The sequence below is a fragment of the Clupea harengus genome, chromosome 20 (assembly GCF_900700415.2).
Source record: "Clupea harengus chromosome 20, Ch_v2.0.2, whole genome shotgun sequence".
NCBI classification, from domain to species: domain Eukaryota; kingdom Metazoa; phylum Chordata; class Actinopteri; order Clupeiformes; family Clupeidae; genus Clupea; species Clupea harengus.
Genome location: NC_045171.1, coordinates 18,915,711 through 18,927,885, shown reverse-complemented (window position 1 = coordinate 18,927,885; position 12,175 = coordinate 18,915,711). Strand labels below are relative to the sequence as shown.

At 42.2% G+C, this 12,175-nt stretch overlaps 1 protein-coding gene across 2 annotated transcripts; it reads left to right on the top strand.

Annotated features, from left to right (window-relative positions):
- Positions 1 to 501: 501 nt before the first annotated feature.
- On the top strand, positions 502 to 11,532 carry LOC105906255 (endothelin receptor type B-like). 2 transcript variants are annotated; one of them, XM_031586821.2, is made up of 8 exons: positions 502 to 710; positions 3,870 to 4,410; positions 6,138 to 6,250; positions 7,328 to 7,532; positions 9,053 to 9,202; positions 9,482 to 9,615; positions 10,010 to 10,118; positions 10,303 to 11,532. In XM_031586821.2, the coding sequence occupies exons 2-8, from the start codon at positions 4,006 to 4,008 to the stop codon at positions 10,450 to 10,452; spliced, it is 1,266 nt and encodes a 421-aa protein (XP_031442681.1). In that variant the 5' UTR covers positions 502 to 710; positions 3,870 to 4,005; the 3' UTR covers positions 10,453 to 11,532. The 2 variants fall into 2 exon arrangements, with proteins under 2 accessions (XP_031442681.1, XP_031442680.1); XM_031586820.2 differs by having other exon boundaries at positions 3,867 to 4,410.
- Positions 11,533 to 12,175: the final 643 nt, after the last annotated feature.

Genomic DNA, 12,175 nt, shown 5'->3' with positions numbered 1-12,175 from the left:
AAATTTCTCTGGAAGGTTAGGATATTTGCCTAGCATAACCTACAACACTATATGTAAAGGTGCACACCTCCATGCCCCACTGTAATCTCATAATACAACAAAACCATAGAAAGTGATCCTCCTGTATTTATTAGAAAGAACACAGGCAGGGTTTACTCTACTGGTAGATCAGGGACTCAAGAAAACTATTCCAACTTTTAGGCCATTCTGAGGAATGTTTTTTTGACAGCTTTCAGTAGCCAACTTCTTTGCGTTCTTGCAATGACAGTTAATGACTGCAGCCAACATGCTATATCACAATTTCGTGAAATTATTTCAAAATGTATTAAATACTTTAAGTAGGGGATTTTGCAAAATGATGGTCATATTCAACTTTGACAATGTCACTGACTCCGTTCTCAATAGAGACAGCGCGCGCTTCGCCTCCGGGGACGCTTTGCGCTCATTGGTTAGCCAAGCGATATCCCGTCGACTCGCACTGTATAAACTCTCCGAGCCCTAGTGAAAAGCGTTAGATCACATCACGGGGTGTGTGGGTAAGATGATAAAGGTTGTGTCACTTTTCAAACATTCACATCACTATCGATCCAACGGACACTGGTCAATTCTTGAAGTACTTGACAGAAACCTGAATGGAACATTTGTTCGTTCGTGAAGGGATTTAATAGTTTTGGAGAAGAAATAATTTTGCCTCCGTCTTCCAGCCAACAGTAAGTTATGACCTTTTCAATGTCCTACATTTGTCATCATGATTAAATAATGTATTTACGCCCATCAAAGCATTGATGTTAACATACAGTCGGGGTGGTATGTATTGGTTACTTAGATTGAATACATGTTTAAGATATGTTTCTGAAGCGACTCCTTAGCAACAAAATGACAAGGGTGTTGGTACAGGGCTCAGTTCCCGATAACGGTGTCTCTTAATGTTTCAGTAAGACTTGAAATGTATACCTTACAAGAGTTGTTTCCTTTTATACGCGTGTTTCCCAAACCATCTCTTAAAAGTTACCCCAAGAGAGCCCTTTCTATGTGTACCTTAAGTGGCTGAATCCATTTTTGTGGAATCGACTTTTGTCATTCACGTAGGTTTGAATATGTGTGAGGTGATTGTGATGGGCATGATTCAGACAGAGGGGCAGGTGATCATGATTAGAAAAAACATCAACCAGAAATACTATGCCAGTCTAAAAAAAATATTAAACGAGGAGGCTAGATATCAGTCATAGATCTATATTCGCAAGGGATTGCAAATTAACGGGTATTTATACAGATGTTTTTTTATTTTTATATGAAGCACAAATAAAAACGTTTGTTTTATCTGAAAACGGAGTTAACGTATAGCTAAGAGTGGTCCAGACCAACCTTACGAACGTATCCTACAGAAGGTATTAGCTAAGGACATTCTGAGAAACACCTCGAAAAATGAAGGTACAGTTTAAGGTGTAATTTACAAATGACGTAGCGCTAGGAAGGCTTCAGGGGCAACGGACTGGGGCAACTACAACGAAGGTCTGACGGGAGATACGCAGGTGCGCCGGTGCGCCGGTGTATTATTTGCAGTTCGCCTTGGTTAGGCTACAGCATGCATGTTTGCATTATAAACAGATAACAGGGTTGCGCGCTATGGTGCGTCCATACTATGTGGACTACAGGAATTAGCGTACGCTTTAAATATGTAAAGAGCATATATTAAAATCGCGTTTAAAAGCTGAACCATACTATTACGATTACTAGTATAGCATGTATTAATATACATTACCATATTTCCCATCGAGTTTTCAGCGAAGTTTATTGTTATTTGATGAACCAGTTTGGTTGTTGTTATTTAAATGTTGTAATATAATACTGATCAAATTCCGGTCAAGTTGTGTCCTCTTCTTCTAAGTGCTGGATAACCAGTCTTCTGGTCTATGTGTGAGTCTGTGTGTGATAGATAAAGTGGAAGAGACAGAAAGAGTTAACGATCTGAAGTGCTATTTAATTCAAGCTAATTAAATAATTTAGATATTCATTCACCCTCTACCACGACTTAAATGTTGATACTTCTGCTGGTCAGCTGTGTGTCTACCTTTCTAAGATTCTTGAGACTTCTGACCTAAGTATTGAAAAATACAATGAAACATGAAATATCCTACTTTATTGTGATATCATGAAATACAAATACACCAATGTAAATTGCCTGCATAAAACATTAATTTGCATGAATATGAATTTTGTTTTGTTTTCACTGATTTCAGTGGCAAAGTAGTCAAGACATTATTTGAGGAAGACAATGGGGTTTTGTCTCTGTCCGGCTTAGTAGGCGAATGTTGTGTTTGTGGTTTCTGCAACTGAACCATTCAGTTCCCCTTCTGGTAGTTGCTCAGGTCAAAGTTCAAGGCAGTGGCACAATAGGGGAACTACGGAAACAAAGCCTAGTCCTCAGGCTGTGAGGAGTTCACTTGACCAATGCCTCCGGAGAGGACTCACCAATCAGAGGTCATTCTCTCCGAGCTTTTGACTTTGGGTGGCTGTGATCCCTGTCCTTCTCTCACTCTCTCTTTTAGACAGAACAACCGCATACTAGAGCAATAAAAGGTTTGCCCTAAAGCTTATGAGTTTGTCATTTCAGCATATACTAAGACATAAACACATGCATTGATTCTTTTCAGCTTGGGGATGGGCTTTTATGTAGAATGCTCAGCTTTTTACCAAACCCATACTAGAGCAATAAAAGGTTTGCCCTAGAGCTTATGAGTTTGTCATTTCAGCATATAATAGGACATAAACACTGTAGTGTCCATAAATCTCAGGAAATTGAGTTTCTCTCAAAGAAAGGAGAACAGATTAGCACTTCATTAACTTTACACTGGAAATTTATGTGTGTGTCATATTTGTGTTTTTTCCGCTCCACAAAGATCTCAGCCTGTAACAATGATCTCAGATGTTGGAGGGAAATCAAATGAACTTAATTAGCATAGACAGAAAGAAACTGACAAGAATATATTCCCACTTCCTGGTAAAAAAAAAGAAAGGGGAAAAAAACCTAGTGAAAAATCCTGGAAAAAAAATCTGTGCAATCCATGTTAAAGCTTTTGAAGTGGTCCTACAAAAGTCTTGAGTTGTCATCAATCATCCTATTCATGTACCAGAGGCCAGCATGCGGACAGAGAGGTGCACATATGACTGCTAATGCCCTTGCTGAGACTGCCCTGGGGAACAAACTGCTCTATGTCTCTTCTCTCTCTTTAAGCTCATATAAGAACACACATGAGCCCATGGGCTCTGTTTTATGGACCCATGTTCAGGGGGGGGGGGGGGGGAGAGAAATTAAAAGAAAGTCTCTCTGCTCTGCTTAGAGTCCTGATAAATCATTTAACGTCCAGTTCTACTATAAATGTAGGGCACAGTGGAGAGGTTCGTGCTCTCTGGTGGTGATATCCCGGAGGTTTTCTGACGCAAGTGCACCGTCTGTTTGGAGAGGTCGTTTATACATATTTGGCAGCCGCAAGATTGATGACCAGAAACTTGCCTCGCAGGAAATTATTCGTTTTACACTGAAAATTAAATTTAGAGATCACTAGGTCATTTTTTACGTAAAGGGGTTTCCTTACTTAAATTGTTTCCTCTGAAAGCCTGTGTATTTACACAAAGAGTATTGACATGTTTTGATTGAGCAGTGTGTGGGCTCAATTTAACTGATTGGCTGGAGGAAACACCAGCTGCTTAGCATTCTACCCTTATGTAATGAAAGATTGGGAGGAACCCCTCATGACCTCGCTCTGTAGCTGGTCCCCTCTCCCCATCTTGAGTAACTGCTCAGCACACTTGAAACCCCTCTAGAGTTTTCCGCTGGCTTTGCCTGACATGTCTGTTTTTCCTAGCAGGTAACAAGGCAACCAGGATACGGCCACTGAGAGTTGTCCTTCACACACCCCTCTCCCCTCCTACGTCTGTGTGTGTGTGTGTGTGTGTGTGTGTGTGTGAGAGAGAGAGGGAGAGTGAGTGATTCCTGGAGAGAGGATGAGGGCCACAGTGCTGGTGCTCCTAATTCTGGCGAGTTTGTGTGCTGGGAGTTCACGCTTCTCTCGTGACACGACGCAAGACGACTCTGACCCAGAACCCAGCAATGGAGCAGAGTCCAATTCTGCCGTCGTCATGGGCAACGGCTCCAACCCCGCGGACCGTCCCATGATGTCACACCCGCCAATGTGCGTGAAGCAAACAGAAATTAGGCACGCATTTAAGTATGTGAACACGGTGGTGTCCTGCATCATCTTTGTAGTGGGAATCATCGGGAACTCTACCCTTCTGCGGATCATCTACAAAAACAAGTGCATGAGAAATGGGCCCAATGTCCTCATCGGCTCCCTAGCCCTGGGGGACCTCCTCTACATACTCATCGCCATCCCCATCAATGTCTTCAAGGTGAGTGGAGTGGGCAGAAAAAGAAAGGATTGAGAGAGGGAGGGATGGAGGTTTGCGCTATATTCTCATCACCATCAGTATCAAGATTTTTAAGATGGTGGTGGCAGGAATTTAAAAATAATTAAGGGAGGGAAAGATCGGGGAGGGATGCATGGACATTTAAGCACAGTTTGTAGCGGGGTAGGATTTAGACACTGTGGTTTCAGACACGCACAGCCCTGCTCAGTCCAGCCCAGTGGACTCGAACCTCAGACACAGGAGATGGGCGTGCTATCAGGGAAGTTAAAAGAGTACGGCTGGGTGGGGCTGGCCAGGTTTGGCTGGGTGGGCTGGAGCTGAAGAACATGTGAGGGGAGCGGGCGCCAGAAAAATCCTTCCTGGCCCACAGCGCTGTCTATTGTTTCCCATGTGGGTCTTAGTCACAGTTTGTAAACCCGGCAGGGTTGTCTGTCCACAGACAACACGAGGGAACTGGCCTTGTTACCCAGCCAACCGCATTCTTTGTTGGTGTCGGGGGACCTCCTCATCCTCCAGCTTGTCCTTTTTAAGTCCTGACTCTGGAAATGATTGGCAGGTGTAATTACATGCTCCATCATATGGTACTAAGTTAAATACAATGTTGTGGGCTTCGTTGCTTCGACTGGAAACAATTTCCTTTTTTCATGCTGGAGCCCCTTTTCTGGATCCCACTGAAAACACTTTTCCTGGACAGCACCCTTTTACAAGAGCACTGACAATGTATTTGGTTAGAAATGTAAGCCTGTTTGTGTTGGCCAAGAGAGTGTCTGCTTGGGCTTTGGTAAAATGCCCTCAAAATGGATATAGTCTGCAAAACCATCCTGCCAAGACAAGCTGCCAGTGTTTAAAGATTCTGAACGCTCCCCTGATGCCCCTGTGTTTGGTTTTTCGTTTTGCAACAATTGCCTGCATTTCATGCTACTTCAGTTGGACGAGACTTGGACTTTGATACTTTGAGTTTGATGGTAATCCCACATTAGGCAAACAAGAAGTGGACAAGAAGTCAGCACCTGCCAGAATTTAATATCCTCTTGGAATTGATTCTTTAACTTTAACTGTTGTCTTCCTAGCATCACATTTAAAACTCTAAGATGTCCAAACAACACCTCTCTACTCAAATTGCACTTGATATGCATGCTTTACACAATCACACATGCAGTAGATCCTGAATTACAACACTCCAGATTGAGTAGTAGTCTACGTATCAACAACTCGAAATTGCCATAATGGTGAGCACTGACTCAAAGGTAAAAGGTACAAAATTCAAGGAGACAGAGAAAACAAAAATGGCAAAACTTTCTCGGCCAGTTTTTCAAACAGTCCTACGTAGAACGTCTTTTTCCTGTTTCCACTGCAAATCCATTTGTCACTATGTTAGCCAGGTGCTAACACCTTTCTGTGTTGTTTTAAGGACTGAGCTTGCTTGTGCTGTAACTCCTGTAATAATAAAAGGAAACAAATGGGAAATGAGCTATTTTGACTATACTCAATCACTTCAGTTTTTCTGCTTGTGCACCTCATTAAATCAAAATTTGTCAAGCTGAACCTAACCCAAATAAACGTATGCCTTGCTTCACACCACCTGCAACTGCTCTTACGTTTAGTATTTTACAAAACATCGGACACAGTTTAGTCTGTATCAGAATAGCAAGCTGTCTTTTTAGGCACAGGCTGTTCCATTCCCAACCCCCTCCTTTTTCTCTGTGCAGTTGCTGGCTGAAGACTGGCCGTTTGGTGTGTATATCTGCAAACTGATGCCCTTTATTCAGAAAGCCTCAGTGGGAATCACCGTCCTCAGTCTGTGCGCTCTCAGTATAGACAGGTGAGTCACCTGAAGCCACAGCTATTATTGTTGGGATATGCTATTCAGATTTAATACAGTTTACAAATACATACACATGTTAGTATTGCTTTCATTGCACAGTGAAGGATGCACAAGACCAGATCATCTCTAGTGTTTGTGGTCCAAGTGTGTTGGTGGGTGATGGGTGTGTCGTTGTTGGCTTTAAGCCTAATTCATGGTCGTCCATATCTGCATACACGCAGACACGCAGAGCCCTCTGCGTCGTTGCAAACCCCCTCCAAGCACCTCTCCGTGGCCGTGAGCCGAGTCTGAGTGATGTACATTACGTCATCAGAGGGTGTACGCGAGGCTCTGTGTGGACAATTCCGCGCTACGCTAAAAGGGCACCGACTGCGCAACTCTGGACTCAAAGCGTGAGAACAAGAACAACAACAACAACAACAACAACAACAACAACAACAACGTGTTCATGTTGTCCGCAACTGTCCGTGTGCGAGTATAATCAAGGCCTTTAGGGAACACAGTGAAAAGTTAAAGGACTGGATGTTATCTTAACAGGCACACCAAGGAGATGCCTCCAACCATGCCTTGCATTGAAAAAGACTCAACTAACACGCCCTCAATTAAATATATTTTTAAAGTTATTATTTCAGCTGCACTTGTTCACAAACATTTTAGCCTTGGAATGACTATGTTATTTAGACTAGAGAATAGACTGGACTAAACTGATTGAATGGACATAGTAGATACAATGGCAAAGACTTTAACCGTCTGGCTTTCAAAAAAAAGCTGTGCCAAATGAGCCTCGTTAACTATAAAGACCATTTAGCCTTTATGTTATATTTACAAGCTAGACTTTAACAGGCCAATGAAATGCCAATTAAATATTTGCGCGACATACAAACAGCTGGAGTTAGCGAGTTATCTGACTGAGACTTGTTAATTGACAAAAGCCTCAGCGGTTCGCGGTTCATGCATAAACAACAATCCATTAACACACAATGAGTCTCTGGAGACTGTCCTCTCAGCCCTACACAACTGAAAATGACAGAGCCTTATCTAAGTAATCTTAACTGAGCCTGAACAAACCCACAGGTACCACGCGGTGACGTCGTGGAGCCGGGTGAAGGGTATGGGGGTGCCACTGTGGAAAGCGGTGGAGGTGACGCTAATCTGGCTGGGGGCGGTGTTGCTGGCGGTGCCCGAGGCGATGGCCTTCGACATGATGGAGATCTCATACCGCGGGAACAAGCTGCGTGTGTGCCTGCTTCACCCTCACCAGACATCACCATTCATGAAGGTAGGGGGCTTGGGGTGTTAATTTGTTGCTAATTAATGAGTTTGTCTTACTATGCTACCCATAGCTGCCCATAGAGGTTAAAATGCATTTTCATTGATTAGGCTGGTCAAGATCCGGAGATGGAGTCTGTATGTATAACAGGAATGCTAGCAGTAAAAGAACATGTTAGCAGCATGCTGCCAGGACAGAAGTTGGATAGAAGCCAAGTTATTTTTTTATCCTTAAAAACTTGAACTCCACTTGAACATCAATGAGCCTAACTGGTTAATAACTGTGTATAAAGACAGCATATTGCACTACCAGAGCAGTAGAGAGAGACACTGTATTTCTCAACTGCAAGCAAGTAACACTACACAAGTAATGCCTTGAATAAACTACAACTTTACATTAACTGATAACTATTGAAATTATGCTCAAACAACCATCACTACTAAAAAACTATAATTTTTCGAATTGAAAATTCCACCAAATCCAAAACACTTTTAAGTTTCTAAGTTTTTTTTTTTTTTCATACAGCATCTTTCTCGGCTGAAAAAACACATTCCCTGTGACTGCCCTGTGGTCTGGTCTTGAGTTGGGTCTCTTATAGAGAGTTTGTTGTGCACATCTTGATGAAAGGTCATGAAAGCTGTGCGTGCAAAATGCTCGAGTACAGAAATCAGGTTTGCCTTATTGGTCATGACATCAGAGGCGGAATGCCACACTGGGTAAACAACTTTATTTTTAGCACAGAAAAACTATTTATATTCCTGGACAGGTCAGAGCTGATACAGTGGCTGGTCAAACTGCTTAAAAGAAGGCTGAATAGTCAATATGCAAAAGATTCTCTATATTAAGACTAGATTGTCAAACCTAAACCAAAATGATAGCACTGTCCAGACTATCAAAGGAGGGAGATGATATCTAAAATGTATGTTTGGTGTGGTGAATGTCATAGAAATGCCTGTTTACCATGGACACCAGAGATGTAAGATTGAAGATGTCAAAGCATGTGACCTAACCCTGTCATAATTGGGACATCAGTCAAGTTAATTGCCCCTTGCAGGCTTAAAGTCACTTTATGTAAAGGGTTTTATAACATGTCACGCTGCACTGTCAATGTCTCCCACACAAAAATATATTAGTGTTCATTCCAGACATAAAGATATAACAGGTAAGAAGATTTGTAAAATGCTTAGACGACCTCATGTGGGTGAGGAATTAAAGCTCATACTTAATACTAAGACAGCTCTCTATGTTTCCCTTTTAAACCAATAATCTGGGAAAGGTGGCCGTGAATGTGTCGCAAATCAGGCTGATATCCTGTGACGCACTCAGACTATAATGTGGGACTTGTGTTATCGTCCATCAGCCGAGTAAGTCGAGCGTCGGCTGCGCTGCTAACATCAGGTGGTCAGATTCGAGAGCGGAAAGAATGTGTGTCCCACTTTTCCCACAAAACAGGTTGTGTGGGGAGTGTTGCGCTAAACGAATAACTCGACGTTGCTAAACATCCCCATGTTCGCACGTTTCTATTTCAGTTCTACCAGGATGTGAAGGACTGGTGGTTGTTTGGCTTCTACTTCTGCCTCCCTCTGGTGTGCACGGGCATCTTCTACACCCTCATGACCTGCGAGATGCTACGACGCAAGAAGGGGATGCGCATCAGCCTGAATGACCACATGAAACAGGTACCACTTAACCTAGGTTCTAAACTTAGGTTCTAGTCTTATTCTTTCTGCAATCTTTTGCAATCAATTGTAAGAGCCAATCATTTGCGCTGATCTGAACACAGGTGTATGTGTGTGTGGGGGTATTGTGACAGCAACTGATGTCACTTTAAAGCACTTGGTTTGAGGTGACCTGACTTTAAAGCACCTGACTTGAGTTGACCCAGTTAGTTAGTGTCAGTGCTCACAATCACCTGGTCACGAGTCAGACCTACTATAAGTTCATCTGTTCCCCCGCAGCGGCGTGAGGTGGCTAAAACCGTGTTCTGTCTGGTGGTGATCTTCGCCCTCTGCTGGTTGCCTCTCCATCTCAGTCGCATCCTAAAGAAGACCATCTACGACCAGTCCGACCCCAACCGCTGTGAACTGCTCAGGTACAGTGGTTGCACGCACGTTAGTGTAACTGTGTCTAAGATGGTTTGCATTGTTGGTCTATTTGTAGCAATAACTTTCTGTGCTTCTTGCATACCTTAGAAAATCATCTTGTCATTAGTGTTCGGTATATATTTTTTCACATATCCCAGCCAAAACTACTTTTTACAATAAGTGACACCTTTGAAATGTAACTTCAGAGTTTACCAAGCTAAGATATCAAACGACAAACAAGGTTTCCTTCGGTTTGAACTATGGGGATCAGTCTACAGACAATGGCTTAGTTGTGACTTCTAAATGCCAGTCACTGGTCATGCAAGAAACAAATGATAATGTCATTTCCCTGGATAAAGTCACAGAGTACATCTCACCCGCTGCATTTTTCTGTCCCTTTAGCTTCTTGTTAGTGTTGGACTACATTGGCATCAACATGGCCTCCCTTAACTCCTGTATCAACCCAGTGGCGCTCTACTTTGTCAGCGGGAAGTTTAAAAACTGCTTCAAGGTAAGACTGGAGGGAGCAAGATAATAATAAAAAAAAGACTTCATGTCATGGATTCTACCAAGTGTTCATTTAAAGATGTGTGTGATTTGTCATGAGTTGCTCATTGTATTTCAGCCAAAGTTTTTTTATGTGACCTGGCTGTAATTTTGTAAATGTATTTAAATTTGTATTGTCAATCTTCCAGACATGCCTGTGCTGTTGGTGCCAGAGGAAATCCAGGAATATCTCTCCGACAGACGAGCGAGGATCCGGTGTCCGCTGGAAGGGCTCGTGCCATGGTAACGGCCTAGACCGGACCAGCTCACGATCAAGCCAGAAATACACCTCCACCTAAGACAGCGGTTGGGAGACAAGTGGCAGGCCAGGTCCGGTCTGATTCTGGTTCTTGCCAACAACGCCCATCAACATTCAGTCACTGCACGGACTGAAACAGTGACACTGACTTGCTGTTACTCCTCCTTTATACCTGGATATGAAGCAAAAGTTCCGCTTGGGAGGAATACAGTCACAAGCAGACAGAGGAAAGTTCCGGATCAACAAGAGAGAGAGAAAACTGAACAGGAAAGGTCCTGCCAATCTGGCTGTTGGTCACTGCAATGGAAGGAGTATTTATCCATGTAGAAAAAAAAAGAAAAAAATATATATTACACCACAAATATGTATATTTTTTAATCATGTGGACTTTTCGATTAACTTACAATGTTTATTTTGGTTTCTGTGGCACCCTGGGCTGTGCTCTCTGGACCTTCAAAGAGAATGGTACCCCAGAAAAAACATCCGTTTGGGGCAAACACAGGCTTCGTTGGGCCCGTCTGAAGGACAGTCACATTGAAACCAAACCAGGGAGGGAGGGGTGGGTGGGCAAACACTGTGCGGGACAAGGTGTTATTTAATGATACATATATGCTGAATATGTACTTGTAAAATTATTATTATTATGATTCATAGAGACAGCTAGTATATCTTTTCTACGTAAATAATTTGTAGCAAGTCAAGTTCAAAGGAACACCTGTCTTTACGTAACTTTTAATGACGATTTAGTGAGACAAAATGTCACATCATAAGGAATATAACCTGAATGACTCAGGTCTTAAGTAGAACGTCTTTTTGAAGCCACCTCACAATCACAACTTCTACCGGTGTCTGTTTTCAGTATGAGACGGCAAGTGAAAAGAGACCCTTAGACCAAAGATCAAATGTGAGCATGTCAACTAAGTGCTAAGTGAACAGGTAACATTTTTTCATGTGTAAACTTGTTCAAAATATTTTCCTAAAGATTCTTTATATTGCCTTCTTTGTTTTTCATCTTAATCTTTATTCTTAAAGTATTTCAAATATTAACAAAAAGCCTTTCTACTGAGTATTGAATTTGTTGACCAATATACAGTATGGCAATAAATACTATTTTATCACATTAGGGGTTTCACATTTTGAATGAACTGAACATTTATTGTCCTGAAGGGAATTTATCTTGGACAATATGTGCACTCAAAACAAACTGTGATAGAAGGTATGCATGCATAGAAATTGGCATACATCACACAGTACCGAAGTGCATTTGAGCCTAAAAGCCTATCTCAGCCATGCGGCACACAAGTTACAGAAAACTCCAATAGATTTTAGAACTTCAAAAACATATTTACCTATAGATTTTTCAGGTCAGCAGTCATAAATCTAAGTTCCTAATTTCTTCCACTTCTTTCCCCTAGATTTCTGTTCAGATAAAAGGCAGTCCTAGCTCCTTTGGGGCCTTTGACAAGAAGAGGGGGCTTTGGGGAGAGTACCCTACGTTAAAAATCCACCCAGGACAAACATTTTTTAATTGTTTCATTGAGTGAATTCCTGAGTTTTTGTTTTCCTTTTCCACTTTGAGTTACAATAGTTTCATCTTGAAATCAGAGAACTAGGTCCATGTCCTTGCCTGGTCCTGCCTTCCTAGAAAGAGTCAAGAGTCTATCATTTCATGCCAGACCTGCAGGTGTTGTCCCCTCTTTTCAACATTCCTGCCCTAATGGAGGTAATCGCTGTGATTACTTTGTCCCGGATAAGTCACATAT